The following is an 18,885-nucleotide window of genomic DNA, read 5'->3' on the forward strand; positions in this document are numbered from 1 at the left end:
GGACATGACACCCACCAATTTTAAAAGAGCAGTTCCATCTCTGTTGAAATGAAGATGAGCCTTCCAGTAAATGTAGTCTGACTTCAAGATCTAATGCTACTGTATTACAAAGGATATGGCCAGGACTCCGTTTCTTCCAGGCTTTGGTTATTGAATAGTAGCTAAAGCATTAGGTGTCTAGACACTTGAATGTTCAGTAGCATTCTGAGTCATTCTTCTAACTTTAGAAGGTTATTTATGCTTCCATAAACATTTGGATATTAACAGTTTCAAGTTGGATGCAATTATTTCAAAGGACAGTTAGAGATGGAATCTGGGTGGATAAAATTAAATTGTGTCTTAAAAAACAAAATAAATTAGGTTTTTAATACAGTGGTGCCCCGCAAGACGAATGCCTCGCAAGACGAAAAACCCGCTAGACGAAAGGGTTTTCCGTTTCAGAGGCGGTTCGCAAGACGAATTTCCCTATGGGCTTGCTTCATTCCCCCCCCCCCGCTTTCCCCCCTTTTTCAAAGCCGCTAAGCCGTTAATAGCCTTTTAACAGCTTAGCCGCTAAGCCTTTAATAGCCGCTAAGCCGCTAAATCGCTAATAGCGCTAATCCCCTTAGCCGCTAATGGGGTTGCTTCGCAAGATGAAAAAACCGCTAGACGAAGAGAATCGCGGAACGGATTCTTTTCGTCTTGCGAGGCATCACTGTAATTAAAATATATTTTAAGAGAATATATATTATTTGTATATAGTGTTAGTTAATCTGTGTTAATCTGTGTTAGTTAAATATGCAGTAATAAAATGATATCTGACTAATGTAAATAAATGTAATGTTTGTACTCATAATCACTTAAAATTAAGAAAATTGCTGTCAAACTCATTGCATTAATACCAGCTTTCCCAGGTAAAGGAAAACGTGACTTTTGATGTGAATTACTGTATGACACAGTAATTCATATGCTGGCAGTTATGGACCCTGAGACCTTTCAACCAGACATTTTATTTCCATGTCATAGTGAAAGAGTATTTTACCTAGTCACTACAATTCATCAGTTATATTTAACTAATAACAACAACAATAATAATAAATTTGTATGCTACTTTAAAAGAGAGAAACTTAAACTGGTTCATAGAAGAAAAATCATCGTACAAACAAAAGTCAGCAATTCAATAAATACTAATAGCAGCAGAAAGGTTAATAAAAATGTTGTCTTGTCTGGAAAAAAGCACAGTAGCAGCAGAAACAGTTAATAAGCATTGAAAAAAATCAAACTAAATCTGAAAGATAAAATAATTGAATTAGCTTTTTCAAAAATACGTTGGCTAAGATTTTTAATTGTTATTGATGTATTTCAGCAAAAACCTTGGCACCATAAACAATTTAGTTTTGAAGTGGCATATAATGAGGTTTACAAAATAGCTTAAAATATAAAACCAGTCTTTACCAAACAAGTGAAGCCTGAAGCAGCATATTGGTGTGCCATCTCATTTTTTTCTGGAGAAAACATTTCATAAAAGTTGGTTTCACTACTAAGAGGTTCTGCTCTTGAGTTCTGCCAACCTAACTTCATTCAGGAGCATCACATGAAGCAAGGTGATGACCTGAATGAGGTTGAGGTGCCTGCTCTCTTGTGTATTAACATAGACCTTGAGGGCCCTGACTTAGAATCATAGAATCATAGAGTTGGAAGAGACCACAAGGGCCATCGAGTCCAGCCCCCTGCCAAGCAGGAAACACCATCAGAGCACTCCTGACATATGGTTGTCAAGCCTCTGCTTAAAGACCTCCAAAGAAGGAGACTCCACCACACTCCTTGGCAGCAAATTCCACTGTCGAACAGCTCTTACTGTCAGGAAATTCTTCCTAATGTTTAGGTGGAATCTTCTTTCTTGTAGTTTGGATCCATTGCTCCGTGTCCGCTTCTCTGGAGCAGCAGAAAACAACCTTTCTCCCTTCTCTATATGACATCCTTTTATATATTTGAACATGGCTATCATATCACCCCTTAACCGCCTCTTCTCCAGGCTAAACATGCCCAGCTCCCTTAGCCGTTCCTCATAAGGCATCGTTTCCAGGCCTTTGACCATTTTGGTTGCCCTCCTCTGGACACGTTCCAGTTTGTCAGTGTCCTCCTTGAACTGTGGTGCCCAGAACTGGACACAGTACTCCAGGTGAGGTCTGACCAGAGCAGAATACAGTGGCACTATTACTTCCCTTGATCTAGATGCTATACTCCTATTGATGCAGCCCAGAATTGCTTTACCCAGCTTTGTCCAGCTCTGGTGACCTGTCGGGACTTATGTAATGCGCTGCATATGGGACTGTTCTTGAAGACAGACTGGAGGTTGCAGCTATTTCAAAACGTGGCTGCTAGGCTGATAAAAGTGGGACAGCCTTATGGGAAAGTATGTCACCAGTCCTTAAAGCACTGCACTGGCTGCCGTTGAGCTATTGAGCCCAATTCATGGAATGGAACCAAAGTACCTAAAAGAGCACTTCCTGCAAGATCAAGCATCTCAGAAAGTGTGATTGGCAGCTGAGGTCTTAGTGGTGGTGGTGGTGGTGCTGCCACCAGGGGCTGTCCCGTTGCCATTGAGCTGTGATAGGGCCTTTCCAGTGGCAGTTTCCTGTGTGGAATGCCCTCCTTCAAGAGGTGCGTCTGTCCTCATTATTGACTTCCTGGAGAAATTCTTAAACATCCATGTTTTCCGGCTAACATTTTTATTCAATTTTCATAGCAAATTTTGTTTTCATAGCATAGTTTCTCCACAGTGTGGTGTAGTGGTAAGAATGTTAGACCTACATCATGGAAGACCAGGATTCAACTCTCCACTCAGCCATGAAACTCATTGGGTAACCTTGGGTCAGTCACAGTCTCTAGTCTAGCCTATCTCAAGGGATTATTGTGAAGATAAAATGGGAGGAAGGGGAACAATGGGAGGAAGGAGAATAATCGTATTCATGGGCCCATAGACAGTGGGCATGCCTTACTTAGGTTTGTTAAATAGGTTCATTAAGGAATTGAGGGGTATAACCTGTTCAAAAGGGATAGACTAAACAGGAAGGGGAGAGGAGTACACTTGTGAAGAAATCCATGACCTGGAGCAGGAAAGGCAGATTGAGAGCATATAGGTAAAAAATGCAGGGGAGAGAAATGACAATGACCTTACTGTGGGTGTCTGCTATAGACCACCAAGCCAGACTGAAGACTTGGATGATGCCTTATTAGAGCATTCAAAAAGGAGAAAAATAGTAATCAGGGCGGACTTCAACTTCCCCAATATCTGTTGGGACTCAGACTCTGCCAAGAGTGTAAGGTCTGATAAATTCCTCCATTGCCTCACTGACAATTTCATTTCTCAGAAGGTGGAAGAACCAACAAGAGGATTGTCTATCTTGGACCTGGTCCTCACCAGTCGGGAGGAACTGATTGCTGAAGTGGACGTGCTTGGAAACTTGGGAGGAAGTGATCATGTTCTCCTGGGTTTCAGGATACAGAGCCAAGGAGAAACCGAGTGTAGTCGGACACGCACTCTGGACTTTAAGAAGGCCAATTTTGAAAAGCGGAAGGAGCTACTGGGTGTGATCCCATGGTCAGAAATACTCAATGTGAAGGGAGTCCAAGAAGGATGGGAGTTTCTAGAAGGAGAAATATTGAAGGCACAAATGCGGGCAATACCAACAAGAAAGAAAAGTGAGAGGCATCAAAGAAAGCTGGTGTGGCTGCATAAGGAGCTTACAGATGAGCTGAGGGTTAAGAAGGGCATGTATAAGAAATGGAAGAAAGAGGAAATCACAGAGGAGGAGCCAACGAGTAGCCAACAGGGGGAAGGTCAGGCCGGCAAAAGCTCAGAATGAGCTCAGGCTTGCAAGAGAGGTTTAAAAAAAAGTTCATTTGGCTATGTCCAAAGTAAGAGGAAGAACAAGCAAGTGGTAGGTTCTCTGTGTGGGGAAGATGGAAAAATGCTATTCGATGACAGAGAAAAGGCAGAACTTCTCAACACCTACTTTACCTCTGTCTTCACCCAAAAGGAAAGCGATGCCCAACCTGGTGATAACAGAATAAGTGACATAAGGAGGGAGCTGCAGCCCAAGATAGGAAAAGAGGTAGTAAGGGAACACCTAGCTGCTTTAAATGGATTCGAATCTCCAGGGTCTGATGAGCTGCATGCAAGGGTACTAAAGGAGCTTGCAGATGTAATTTCAGAGCCTTTGTCTATTATCTTTGAGAATTCTTGGGGAACAGGTGAGGTCCCTACAGACTGGAGGTGGGCAAATGTTATCCCCATCTTCAAAAAGGGGGTAAAGGAAGACCAGGTAACTACCAACCAGTGAGCTTCACATCAAAGCAGGGAAGGTCCTAGAACAGATAATTTAGCAGTTGAGCTGTGAGCATTTTGAAAAGGATGCTGTGATTACTAAGATCCAGCATGGATTTCTCAAAAACAAGTCATGCTAGACCAATCTATTTTCTTTTTGTGATGGAATTACAAACTTGGTGGATCAGGGAAATGCTGTGGAGATAGTTTATCTACATAGTGTATCTTGATTTCAGTAAAGCTTTTAACAAAGTCCCAATGATATTCTTGTGAAGAAGCTGGTAAAATGTGGGTTGAACGAGGTAACTGTTAGGTGGATTTGTAGCTGGTTGACTGACTGAACCCAAAGAGCACTCATTAACAGTTCCTCGTCATCCTGGGAAAAAGTGACAAGTGGGGTGCCGCAGGGTTCTGTCCTGGGCCCGTTGTTGTTCAACATCTTTATAAATGACTTGGATGAAGGAATTGAGAGGATGCTTTCCAGATTTGCAGATGAAACCAAACTGGGAGGGGTAGCTAATGCTGCAGAAGACAAAATCAGATCTATCTATTTATTTGTTTCCCCTTCATGGATCACTGCCTTGCCGTGGCGAAGGGGCTTGAATAACTCAGAGAAGCTATGAACTATGCCAAACAGGGCACCCAAGATGAACAGGTCATAGTGGAGAGTTTTGACCAAATGTGATCCACCTGGAGGAGGAACCGGCAAGCCACTCCAGTATCCGTGCCAAGAAAACTCCATGGACAAAGACAACAGGCATATAAAAGTTATGACGCTGGAAGATGAGCCCCTCAGGTCGGAAGGCGTCCAACATGCTACTGAGGAAGAGCAGAGGACAAGTACAAGTAGATCCAGAGCTGATGAAGCTGCTGGGCCAAAGCCAAAAGGACGCTGAGTTGCGGATATGCCTTGAAGTATTGCAGTCCTGAGGCTTTATAGGTCAAAACCAGAATTTTGAATTGAGCCTGGAAACTACTTAGTAGCCAGTGCAATCAGACCAGGATTGGTGTAATATGCTCAAACCTGGCCGCTGAATTCTGCACTAGCTGAAGTTTCCGAACTGCCTTCAGAGGCAGCCCTACGTAGAACGCATTGCAGTGATCTAACCCAGAGGTTACCAGAGCATAGACAACAGTAGCTAGGCTATCCCTGTCCAGATAGGGGCGTAACTGGGCCACCAGCTGAAGCTGATGGAAGGCGCTCTGGGCCACTGAGCCCACCTGAGCCTCGGACGACAGCAAAGGATCCAGGAGTACCCCCAAGCTACGAACCTGCTCCTTCAGGGGAAGTGTAACCCCATCAAGAGCAGGCAACCTCCCAGCCATCTGGTCTAGGGTGCCTCAGTCTTATATGGATTGAGCTTCAGTCTGTTGGCTCTCATCCAGTCCATTACCGAGGCAGGACACTGGTCCAGCACTTCCACTGCCTCACCTGCAGATGTAAAGGAGAAATAGAGCTGGGTGTCATCAGCATACTGCTGACAACATACTCCGAACCTCCGGCTAACCCCACCCAGCGGTTTCATGTAAACAACATGGGCGATAGGATTGAGCCCTGCGGTTTCCACAGGGCTGAATAGCATTCCCCAAGTAATAGAACCACCACAAAGTGGTGCCACCCACCTCTAGTACGGAGAGTCACTCCAGAAGGATACCATGGTGGATGGTATCAAAGGCCGCTGAGAAGTCGAGAACAATTAACAGGGACATGTTTCCCTTGTGTGTGTCTCGACAGAGGGACCAAAGCTGTTTCTGTTCCCAAACCAGGCCTAAACCCCGATTGAAAAGGATCCACAAAATCAGTTTCTTCCAAAAGCACCTGGATCTGGTCTGCGACCACTCGCTCCAGAACCTTGCCCATGAAAGGGAGATTAGCAACTGGCCAGTAGTTAGGTTTTCTGAAACCAGGAAAGGTTTCTTAAGGAGTGGTTTTACCACTGCCTCTTTCAAACAGGCATTCAAAATGACCTTAACAGATTGGAGAACCGGGCCCAAACTAACAAAATGAATTTCATTAGGAACAAACGTAAGGTTCTGCAGTTAGGAGGAAACAGATGCACAAATATAGGATGGGGAACACCTGGCTTACTAGCAGTTTATGTGAAAAGGATCTAGGGGTCTTGGTGGACCACAAGCTTAACATGAGTCAACAGTGTGATGCAGCAGCAAAAAAGGCTAATGCTATTCTAGGCTCCGTAAACAGAAGTATAATTTCTAGATCAAGGAAAGTAATAGTACCACTCTATTCTGTCTTGGTCAGACCACACTTGGAACTCTGTGTCCAATTCTGGACACCACAATTTAAAATGCATGTTGATAAGCTGGAACGTGTGCAGAGGAGGGCAACCAAGATGATCAAGGGTCTGGAAACTAAGCCTTATGAGTAGCACTCGAAGGAGCTGGGTATGTTTAGCCTGGAAAAGAGGAGAGTGAGAGGAGATATGATAGCCATCTTCAAATACCTTGAGGGCTGTGACATGGAGGAAGGAGCATGCTCTGGAGGATAGGACTCAAACCAATGGCTTCAAGTTGCAAGAAAAGAGATTCCGACTAAACATTCTGACAGAGCTGTTCAGCAGTGGAACAGACTCCCACAAGAGGGGAGTTTTTAAACAGGTTGGATGGCCATCTGCCATTGATGCTTTAACTGAGATTCTTGCATTGCAGAGGGGTTGGACTAGATGACCACTGGGTCCCTTCCATCTCAAAGATTCTATGATTCTATAATTTCAGGTAAAATTCAGTTGGATATAACTCCCATGTAAGCCATTTTGAGCTCAGTGGAGAGTGTGGAACTATTTTTGTGGGAGGCATACCCTCTCCAGGTGCTTTGCCATCTGAAGGATGTAATAATCCTCAAATAGTAACGGGGACCAAAAAGGCAATCATGTGGCTTCCAAGGATAATTTTGGCATGTGATCTAAAGATAGATCCCCAAAGATCTTGCTATAATGCACGAGCCAGTTACTGGCAGATATCTCTGCATTCATTAGGGGTCTAACTACATGAAACAATATACCTAGAAACAGGATCCAAAAGTTAGATTATTTCCTTTTGGCTGCAGCTTGTCCCAGTTGAGTCAATTTTTGCCCAGCATACTCCCTCTTTTCGCTCTTCACAAGTGAATGACTGTGGGAAGGAGTTAGTAGGTCTGTTTTTGCAGAACTGTTGAGATGGTTTCAGTAATTCTTTTTGGCACATCTTGGTCAAGTTACCCCTGCAATAAACCTCTGTTTCAGTTAAAATACTAATTATGGACTATCATAGGTCAGAGGTGCTGAAATATATTTTGTTAGGCTTGCAAAATGTCATAGTTCATTTCCAAGGCTTCCTGACAACGTGTCCAAAGAGTACAGCTTTTGAGTAACCCAACTATAGAAGAGAGTAGGTGTCTTGTCCATGGAATTCATCTTTCACAAAAGTGAGCGGAGTGATTAAGGGATGAATGTCTATAGTATTATAATAGCAGAACCAATGGATAATTATTACTTTTAACCATGTTGCCAGCCTCAAAGCTATGAATATCAAATAAGGGAGGAGGAAACAAAAGTATGATTATTTATTATTATTTATTAGATTTTTACACGCCCTTCATCATGAGATCTTAGGGTGGTTCACATAATAAAATACAGGATAAAATAAAATAATCAATGGTACTGGTTCCTTGATAAGAAAAGTAGTTATAGGCTTCTAAATTCATATTTATTGCTGTGAAGATGATAAAAGTTGATGAAAGACTGAAAAGGTCAAGAAATTTCAGACCAGATTTATTTATTATTTTATCCTGCAATCAGGGATGATGACAGCTTACTCCAGCAATCGTTAATTTAAATTTTAGAAGATTCTAGAGATGCTCTGTGGAGGTGTAGAACTCAGTTGTATGGTTGCAGGTAGCCTCTTGAACACCAGTTACTGGTAAACAACCTGCTTATTTTCATTTTAGTGTAGGTATTAAGGTCTATATTTAAAACAAGTTGTGTTCACTTCCAGACTAAGAAGAAATAAGGATGCCTACACAAACCATTGGAGAAGGGTGCATATGTAATAAAAACCCTGGCCCTCATGGTTCAAATGATCCCTTCATACACTACATAGTGGATCGGGTGATGCAGAGATCATAGGGTCAACATGGATGATATACACAGTTAGCTTGACCAAAGGCATAGTTCTTTTCTTTCTGTTTCTGCATGTGTTATTTCTTGGGGCTTCTTTAAGCACTGAGGTTCACACATGGCAATCTTGGAAATACCCTTTCCTATGGCTGATATTTATTTAAAAGTACCTTACCCTCAGGCTCAGTTGTTTTGTGCTGTTAAATGGTCTGCTCTCTGCACCATATGGAAACGGCAGTTTCACCTAAAGTCTAAATTGACTTTTGTATTTCTGCCTTAATAGTAAAACAGTGAAACTAGAAACACATAAATGTTATATGTTTCCGATGTCACAAACAGAAAAGTCTATGGCACTTTAGTTTGTGTCGTGGACTGGATAAAGGGTTGACTAGATGTTGTCATGACTGTATGATTATATATTTCTTACAGGAGAAGCATAAACTTGAGTTGGAAGACTTGAGAAGAGCTGGCCATGAGGCCTTGGCTATTATTGTGGAAGAATTTAAGGTAAATATCTTTATAAAAATGCTACAGTGAGTTGACCCAATCATCTCTGATTGCTATGTGACTTTCCTGTGGATTTGGTGTAGGAAGCAGAAATGCTCACAGGATGTCTTGAGCCTGTTGTCAAGCCTATTGTCATGTCTGCTTCAGGGATTTTTGGATGAAGCCAATTATTTGGATCTGTTACTGTCTGATTTCTGTCCTAGTTTTGAAATGGAAACTGCCTTGGACATCCTGGTGGTGGGAGAGGGAAAGGAGTGCCATTCTGTTGATTCCTGTGAACTTTTCCATTCAGTACCATTGAGTGTGGCTTCCTTATCTACTTCCTGGAAATTATTGCTCTCTGGAAGCTATACTTCATTAGGAGAAGTTATCTGCAGGTTTGGACTAAGGTGTCATCAGTAGTGGAATATATATTTCTCTGCTTCTTATTTCCATCATCAGTCCAGGAAGGCAGTAACTGATGGTCAGAACACAGAACTCCATTTATATTTCTGTCACACTTTAAAGTGTTGCCCCCACCCATGTTACCCCAAAGACCTTCAATTCAATTCAAAGACCTGACCAAGCCACAGATTCACTAAGATGCCTTCTTCTTGGACCTGAATAACACAACAAACAGGGCGTTTACAGTGATGCTACCACAGTTTGAGATTACATTGTTAAATTGGTTTGATGCAGGCTATGTAAGTTCCTACTGCAATCTGGACAATGCAAGCCATGGGTACTTCACTCATTAAATATGGGTCACATTGAATCAACTAACTTGCATTCATCCCAGCATCTGCATTCATCCCAGTGTTTTTAATATGTTGTTTTTCTGGCTATTATATTGCGTTTTATTTGCCGTAAGTGCTCTACGAGCAGAATGGTGGAGGCAAGATGGTGCCGTGAGAGGAAGCACCACTTTGAGCTCCGCATCAGTTTTAGAGAAAGTTTTAATTACCGATCGGACTCATCTTCCGACTACTTATCAGTCGGAGTTGCTGTTAAACGTTCAAATCTTAGAAGGACGCCGAGTTCTCTGACCCACAGCAGCAATTAGAAGTGGCTGCTTCTCCAAGAGTAAGACTTACTTTCCAAAATGTCCAGGAAAAAGAAGAGATCGGCCTCATCTCCACAAGTGAACCCACAGCACAAGAGCAAGGAGAGCAAGCTGGATGATTTCATAAGAGCTCAGAATTTAGAACCTTCTGCATCAAACAGAGCTCACTCCCAGGTAGGTGGGGACCCTCTAATGGGAGGAGACCACCCAAGGGAGAACTCATTGCTGAGCACCCATGAACTATTATCCGAGGGTGCGCCACTTTATGCAGAAATACTTGCGGACCACTGTTTGTTAATAGCAAGAACAGTGGAGGAAATAACACCAAATTAGAAAAGGTAATGTCTCTCCTGGCCGAGTTGGTGCTGCTGGTGGCTAGAAACATCCCTCCTGATACTCGAGGCTGGCCACAGAAACAACGAACGCGAAAGCAGTGAACTGATCCTGCAAAGCATGGAAGTAGTTCTTGACATTTATCCCTTTAATGGGCTGCTGCCTTACTGGAAATCAATCACTAGTTTAAAGCGAAATCTCAAGCTTTTATTAAACATCCAGTGCAACAAGCTAATCGCCATAAACTTGCTTTTGACGGACTCCTAGCACACTAGACTCATGTTGACATTCTCCGAGTCAGCTACCCCTAAATTACTCCTGAAATATAGGGTCCACCTACAGGACTATAATATTGGCGAGGCGTGTTTTAAAGAACAAAAACTTTTACTGTTGTACAGCCGGACTGATTCCAGTCAATCAGTGCACTTCCTGTCGGCGGGCACTCGTCATAGATTCAAGGTACAATCTCCAGGGCCAATAAGGAGGGCTTTGGGCGGTGCATTTGGCCAAAACATCCCCCTGGATGTCTTGAGTTCAACGACCAATTACATAAAGAAACCCTGCCCAACCCATCTGTGTCAAAGATAGGCTCCTCTATTAGACCTGTGGCAGACCCCGAAACTCACCATTCACCATCTCCACTGGAAACAGATCAGCCATCGCCAGGTGATGCTCCTCCTAAGGGAAGTGCAACATTTAGACTGCCAGAGATAGATCTAATTGTCTTTGACTCTGACCCCCCAAATGCCACAGCAAACTGGATAACATCACTGACCACTGGTAATTTGGACAACTCTGTAACTCAGCCCCAGGAAGAACAACACCGTATACATCCTAAGAATGGTTGTGTTATTATGGAGACAGAGGGAGAGCTGATCACAATCTGTCCTCCACAATGAAGCCAAGCCGATGACGGAACGAGCAGCCTCAATATTCTCTCATGGAACATAATGGGTTGGGCCAACAAACTAGGGGATGAGACATTTTGTGAATACATAACGTGTTTTGATGTGATAATGTTGCAGGAAACCTGGTCAACTGACAACATAGTCCTTGATGGTTATTTTGCCTATGAAATTAAGGCCTCTAAACTTACCCTGATGTTGGGAAAGATGGAGGGCACAAGGAGAAGGGGATGACAGAGGACGAGATGGTTGGACAGTGTTCTCGAAGCTACAAACATGAGTCTGACCAAACTGTGGGAGGCAGTGGAAGACAGAAGTGCCTGGTGTGCTCTGGTCCATGGGGTCACGAAGAGTCGGACACGACTAAACAACTAAACAACAACAACAACAAACTGCACGAGGAGGGACGCGGGTGGCGCTGTGGGTTAAGCCACAGAGCCTAGGGCTTGCCGATCAGAAGGTCGGCGGTTCGAATCCCCACAATGGGGTGAGCTCCCGTTGCTCGGTCCCTGCTCCTGCCAACCTAGCAGTTCGAAAGCATGTCAAAGTGCAAGTAGATAAATAGGTACCGCTCCGGCGGGAAGGTAAATGGTGTTTCTGTGCGCTTCTCTGGTTGGCCAGAAGCGGCTTAGTCATGCTGGCCACATGACCCAGAAGCTGTATGCCGGCTCCCTCGGCCGATAAAGCGAGATGAGCGCCGCAACCCCAGAGTCGGCCACGACTGGACCTAATGGTCGGGGGTCCCTTTACCTTTACTAAACTGCACAAGAGGGGACATCCAAGGGGGGGGGGTTGTAACTCTGGTCTCCACTTCCTTGATGTCACAGGTTACTGAGTGTACAGTCCTTGAGCACCTGGCATCTTGCACTATGAGTCTAAAAGTATCATTCTTATCTCAGCTTATATTCCACCACACAAAGTGCAAGCACAGATTGCGAGTACATGGCATAAATGCCATAGTTTCCTTTACTCGCTTCAAATTAAGCGCGACCACAAACTTGACATGAGCCAACAGTGTGACGCGGCAGCTAAAAAAGCCAATGCAATTCTGGGCTGCATCAATAGGAGTATAGCATCTAGATCAAGGGAAGTAATAGTGCCACTGTATTCTGCTCTGGTCAGACCTCACCTGGAGTACTGTGTCCAGTTCTGGGCACCACAGTTTAAGAAGGACACTGACAAACTGGAACGTGTCCAGAGGAGGGCAACCAAAATGGTCAAAGGCCTGGAAACGATACCTTATGAGGAACGGCTAAGGGAGCTGGGCATGTTTAGCCTGGAGAAGAGGAGGTTAAGGGGTGATATGATAGCCATGTTCAAATATATAAAAGGATGTCATATAGAGGAGGGAGAAAGGTTGTTTTCTGCTGCTCCAGAGAAGCGGACACGGGAAACTACAAGAAAGAAGATTCCAACTAAACATTAGGAAGAACTTCCTGACAGTAAGAGCTGTTCGACAGTGGAATTTGCTGCCAAGGAGTGTGGTGGAGTCTCCGTCTTTGGAGGTCTTTAAGCAGAGGCTTGACAACCATATGTCAGGAGTGCTCTGATGGTGTTTCCTGCTTGGCAGGGGGTTGGACTCGATGGCCCTTGTGGTCTCTTCCAACTCTATGATTCTATGATTCTATGATTCTATATATGAATGCCAGATTAGGCTCCAATGATGATTGCCTGTTTTTTAAAGACTGTCAAATCAATTATGCCGGCTTTTGTCTGCCCTTTTTACAAATAAGTCTTGACCTCATGATTATTAATGGGGCGCTCCCGCGGGACAGAGAAAGAGTGTTTACATTCATACATACTAACAGAGCTAGCACAGTAGATCGCTGTCTCACTAACAGGGAGGCCTTTAAATTAACCAAAAACTTCTATATCGATAACAGGACTGAGATTGGCCATCTGCCTCTAATCATCTCCAAAATTCAATCCAGCGCTCTCACACAGAATAATAGTAATTATTATTATTATTATTATTATTATTATTATTATTATTATTATTATTATTTAATTATACCCCGCCCATCTGGCTGAGTTTCCCCAGCCACTCTGGGCGGCTTCCAATCAAGTGTTAAAAACAATACAGCATTAAATATTTAAAACTTCCCTAAACAGGGCTGCCTTCAGATGTCTTTTAAAGAGAAGATAGCTGCTTATTTCCTTCACATCTGAAGGGAGGGTGTTCCACAGGGCGGGTGCCACTACCAAGAAGGCCCTCTGTCTGGTTCCCTGTAACCTCACTTCTCGTAAGGAGGGAACCGCCAGAAGGCCCTCAGCGCTGGATCTCAGTGTCTGGGCTGAACGATGGGGGTGGAGACGCTTCTTCAGGTATACAAGACCGAGGCCGTTTAGGTCAGCACCAACACTTTGAATTGTGCTCGGAAACGTACTAGGAGTCAATGCAGATCTCTCAGGACCAGTGTTATATGGTCCCAGCGGCCACTCCCAGTCACCAGTCTAGCTGCCGCATCCTGGATTAATTGCAGTTTCCGGGTCACCTTCAAAGGTAACCCCATGTAGAGCGCATTGCAGTAGACCAAGCGGGAGATAACTAGAGCATGCACCACTCTGGCAAGACAGTCCGCAGGCAGGTAGGGTCTCAGGCTGCGTACCAGGTGGAGCTGGTAGACAGGCTCCCTGGACACAGAATTAACCTGCGCCTCCATGGACAGCTGTGAGTCCAAAATGACTCCCAGGCTGCACACCTGGTCCTTCAGGGGCACAGTTACCCCATTCAGGACCAGGGAGTCCCTCACACCCGCCCGCCCCCTGTCCCCCCAAAACAGTACTTCTGTCTTGCCAGGATTAAACCTCAATCTGTTAGCCGCCATCCATCCTCCAACCGCCTCCAGGCACTCACACAGGACCTTCACCGCCTTCACTGGTTCTGATTTAAAAGAGAGGTAGAGCTGGGTGTCATCTGCATACTGATGAACACCCAGCCCAAACCCCCTGATGATCTCTCCCAGCGGCTTCATACAGATATTAAAAAGCATGGGGGAGAGGATGGAACCCTGGGGCACCCCACAAGTGAGAGCCCAGGGGTCTGAACACTCATCCCCCAACACCACTTTCTGGACACAGCCCAGGAGAAAGGAGCGGAACCACTGTATAACCACTGTATAACAGGTCGATGGTGTCAAAGGCCGCTGAGAGATCCAGCAGAACTAGGAAACAGCTCTCACCTTTGTCCCTAGCCCGCCAGAGATCATCGACCAGCGCGACCAAGGCAGTTTCAGTCCCATGGTGAGGCCTGAATCCCGATTTGAAGGGATCCAAATGGTCTGCATCCTCCAGGCGTGCTTGGAGTCGTTCAGCAACCACCCGCTCAATCACCTTGCCCAAGAATGGGAGATAATGGTCTAAAGATGTTTTTTTAAGAAGCGGTTTAATGACCGCCTCTTTCAGCGGGTCTGGGAAGGCTCCCTCAAGGGAAGCATTCACCACCCCATGGAGCCCATCGCCCAGCCCTTCCCAGCTTGCTTTTATCAGCCAGGATGGACAAGGATCAAGAAGACAGGTGGTTGGGTTTACTCGTCCAAGCAGCCTGTCCACATCCTCGGAGGTAACAAATTGAAACTGATCCCATTTAACATGACTAGACAGGACTCTAGCACTCTCCCACCCCAGCTCTGCTCCCATGGTAGAGTCTACCTCCTTCCGAATCTGAGAAACTTTACCTGCAAAAAAACTTTGCAAATGCATTGCAGGAGATCTTGGGGTCCCTACCTGGCCCAGATGACAAAGGTGGTTCCGATAGATTGCGAACCACCTGAAAGAGTCTCCTGCTGCTGTTTTCTGCAGATGCAATAAAAGTGGCGCAGAAGGTCCTATTCGCCGTTGCCATTGCCACTTGGTAGGCTCAACCTTGAGCTCTAACCCGTGTCCGGTCCGATTCAGAGTGAGTTTTCCGCCACCGGCGCTCTAGCCATCTCAGCAATTGTTTCATCACCCTCAGCTCTGGGGAAAACCACGGGGCTGTCCAGGCTCCATGCAATCAGAGAGGACGCTTTGGAGCCAGACAGTCAATAGCCCCGGTTAACTCTGTATTCCAATGGGTCACCAGGGAATCAGCTGAAAGGCCATCAACATGGGATAAAACATCCCCTACCACTCTCTGGAAACCATTTGGATCCATTAAGTGGCGGGGGCGGACCATCCGAATCGGTCCCACCTCCCTACGGAGGGGAAGGGTCGCGGAGAAGTCCAGTTGCACCAGGAAATGATCTGACCATGGCACTTCTTTTGTTTCACTTTTACTTAATGTTAGATCACCAACATGCATAGAGGTGAAAACCAGGTCTAAGGCATGTCCGCGGCTATGAGTTGGGCCAAACGTATTCAGGGACAGCCCCATGGAGGCCATGCTTTCCACAAAGTCCCGAGCGGCCCCTTGTAGGGTAGTGTCGGCATGGATATTAAAATCCCCTAGGACAACCAAGCTAGGTGTCTCCAGGAGAAAATCCCCCACGACCTGAAGCAGCTCGGGCAGGGAATCCTTGGCGCAGCAGGGAGGTCAGTACACCAAAAGGAATCCTATACTTCCTCCTATTGTCCAACTTCCAGAACATGCACTCATCTGCTTCATCCAACCAAGTCTCTGTCACACATGCCAGGTCAAATCCTCCTTCCACAATCAGGTCGTGGATGGCAGTGGTCTTATTCATCATTGACCTGGCATTGCACAGCAACACTTTCAGGTCATGTGGGTTTCCCCTGCTGATTCCAGTAGTCTTCCGGTCAGGACCAGACCTGGAGGTAGGGATAGTCCTCAGACAATGACTAAACCTGCCTCCTCGGTAATGACATGGTCTGGTATTAGTATAGCTCCTCCTCCTGCCCGTGATCACTGAGATTGGGTGTCCTGGTGCTTCTACCCCTGTGGAACCTGCCCCAGCCATTCTGTTGGCTGAGGCCCACTCCCAGGCAACCCTGACCCTTTCCCCTTAAAAGCAAAATGCAAGCTTTACAGTGGCCTAACAAAATAGTAAAAGCAAAACAAAGCCAAAAACAATTATACTAAAATAAAACTAATCCCCACCCCACTCAACATTTATCCCACCCCGAACAAAATAAAATTAAATAAAAATACATAAATAAAAACCACTGTTCACAGTGCAAGAAAGTAAAAACGCTTTTAAAACATTTAAAAATATTTAAAAACATTTTCGACATTTGCTGCAGCAGTAGCAGCAGCATCAGTGTCCCGAGGCCTCGCTGGAGCCTCTTAAAGCTGTGGCGGTGGTGAGTGTGGGCCCCGTCCCCTAGGCCCGGTGTAATTGGCCTGTAGGAGGGAGCGGCCTTCCCCAACACTCACGATGGCAGAAAATTGATAAAGCTAAAGATCCAGCAATGCGCAGAAAAAAATGGACACCTGAGCTGGCTGTTGTAGCTGAGCCCAGATTGAATTCGCAAACTGCAATTAATTTAAGATCACCTATAATCAATGATCTATCAACGGATTCTTCCCTGACGGCTTATGATAATCTCATTGAGTACTCGCAGGATGTGGTCTCTGTTAACACAAACCCAGCCAGCAAGCTCCGTATAGCTAAAGGGCGCAGCTGGTTTGACCAAGAGTGCCACATGAAGAAGGAAGCCTTAAGGAACTCTTATTTGGCCTATAGAAACACTGGCCTAAACTATTTACCCCCAACTTATTTCAAAATTTAAAAAGAGTACAAAGCCGCTTTGGCTTCGGAAAAAAGGCAGTTTGAACAAAACTCTTGGTCTCTGTTACTGAATGCCTCGCTTAACAACGAAACAAAACTCTTCTGGCAACTGGTCTCTGGCTTCCTGAGCAATAGCTCTCCAGCCCCCAGCTGTGCCATTCCAGCTCAGGTATGGGAGAACCATTTTAGAAATATATTCACAGGAAATTCAAATCTCCCCTCCAGTTTTCATGATGAAGATTCGGCAGAACTGTCACTGCTCCCACAATGGAGCCTGGTTACAGTGGAAGAAGTCTATACATTAATTGGGAACCTGAATAATGGCAAGGCCCCGGGAAATGACTTTATCCCAGCTGAGTTGATCATATCAAATCAGCACTGGTGGGCTCCTCTCCACGCGGCACTTTTTAAGGTACAGTGGTACCTCAGGTTAAGAACTTAATTCGTTTTGGGCGACTTCCGGGTTAGCGCCATCGTCGAATGGCGGATTCCCTCCGAGCTCCGGGGAGCGGCGTGGTGCTGAGAGTCCTCTGCTTCCCCTGCTGAGTGAAGCCACATGCCATGGACGGAGAGCGCTGACTTCTTCCTTTGAACATTTGGATTAAAAGCAACAACCCGTGAGTAATACGGAAATTGGACTTAAAAGAAAATTTTCTTCTTTAAATTTGGCACGATCGGGGAAGACGCAAAGAGGAAGTCCGTCTCCCCGCCTTGTAAACAGCTTAAAGCAAGGACTAGATAACTAAGGTTGAGAGAATATTCTTTTATAAAAGTTACTAATTTCACGATTGGAAAATACAAGTAATTGTGCTGGAGGATAAGAGTCGATTCTGAGAGCTGAAGTGCAACCCCCCGGGAACCGGGAGTGATCCGTGAGAGAGCCTGGTGAAGAGATACAGAAGATTTTGACAGCTGTCAAAGTAGCTGTCAAAGTTGGGGAATAAAAAGAGAACATTGTTTCTGGTGCCTTTGCTGGCTAGATTTGATACAATTTGGATATAAATTGTTGAAAACAAGGAATAACAAGTTAGCTTGACTTTTGGGTTGGATCTGGAAGGATACTAAGTAACCATAATCCCTCTAGAGGGGGTTTTGGGACATTACAAGAATGGCTGTAAGTGGAAAAATACTCATTGAGTTGAACAGGACTTTTTATCTCCTGGGAAAGCTTCAAGAACAAAGCATTATTTTGACTACAGGGGTTTCTACACTGAAGGAGACAATAAACGTATCTACTGAAAATGGAAGGGACTTGACGCAAGTTTTTGTTCCTGAACAAAAAGCCCCTGTAGCGGAACTAGAAATTTTTGCAGCCGAGCAGGAAAAGAAACCTGAGAAATGTGATGAAAGGGAACAAGAGATATATGATGATCTGGAAGGGAATGAAGGAGGAGTCACATCGTTGCAGAAGATCAAGGAAGGCCAAAGGCCTGTTAGGAAGGACATAAAGGAAAACAAGAATTGGATCATGAAAATTTGGTTTGAATTGGACAAGGAAGATTGGAGAGATCTCCTAATGTGGAGATCTGAAGACCTATGGATTACAAATTTGAGCAAGATGGAAGTTGGAGTATTTGGGACATTCAGACGTAAAAGGATTAAGAAACAAGATTTGAGCTCCACTTTTAAATATAGAGGTCTGGATGGAAGAAAAATGGACGTTTTCGAGACAGAGCTTCTCCAAGATTTGGTGCTTGATATAAGACTACCAAAAAAACCGGCAAAGAGGAACTGAGAGAGAATTAAGGGCCTTGGATGTGAGGTCTCCAGGTTGATAGCAGATAGACTGATGGACATTGGGGATCGAAACCGGGAAAGGGGGGTTGGAGTTTGGGAATCCAAAGGGTGTACAATTATATTTTGAACTTTTCTTCTTTTTTTAAAAAAAAATTCGTTATGAGTATAAAAAAGGGGAATTCGTGGAAGGGAATTGGGGTCGACCTTAGAAAAAGATCTTAATGCTTAAAGACTGTGGATTATAAAGGGAAAGTGGCTATATAAAATGAAC

General features: G+C 44.7%; 1 protein-coding gene across 18 annotated transcripts in view; it reads left to right on the plus strand.

Moving 5' to 3' along the window:
- CCDC91 (coiled-coil domain containing 91) overlaps window positions 1–18,885 on the plus strand; it is a 143,253-nt gene that overhangs the window by 40,664 nt on the left and 83,704 nt on the right. For 16 of the 18 annotated variants that reach the window (XM_077930843.1, XM_077930844.1, XM_077930848.1 and 13 more), the window contains one exon: window positions 8,851–8,928. The exons of the other annotated variants lie outside the window; for them this stretch is intronic. In XM_077930843.1, the coding sequence (XP_077786969.1) occupies window positions 8,851–8,928 (78 nt within the window). The remainder of the gene's footprint in view (window positions 1–8,850; window positions 8,929–18,885) is intronic. 18 annotated transcript variants of the gene reach the window in all.

Source organism: Podarcis muralis, chromosome 6 (assembly GCF_964188315.1).
Source record: "Podarcis muralis chromosome 6, rPodMur119.hap1.1, whole genome shotgun sequence".
Classification (NCBI taxonomy): Eukaryota; Metazoa; Chordata; class Lepidosauria; order Squamata; family Lacertidae; genus Podarcis; species Podarcis muralis.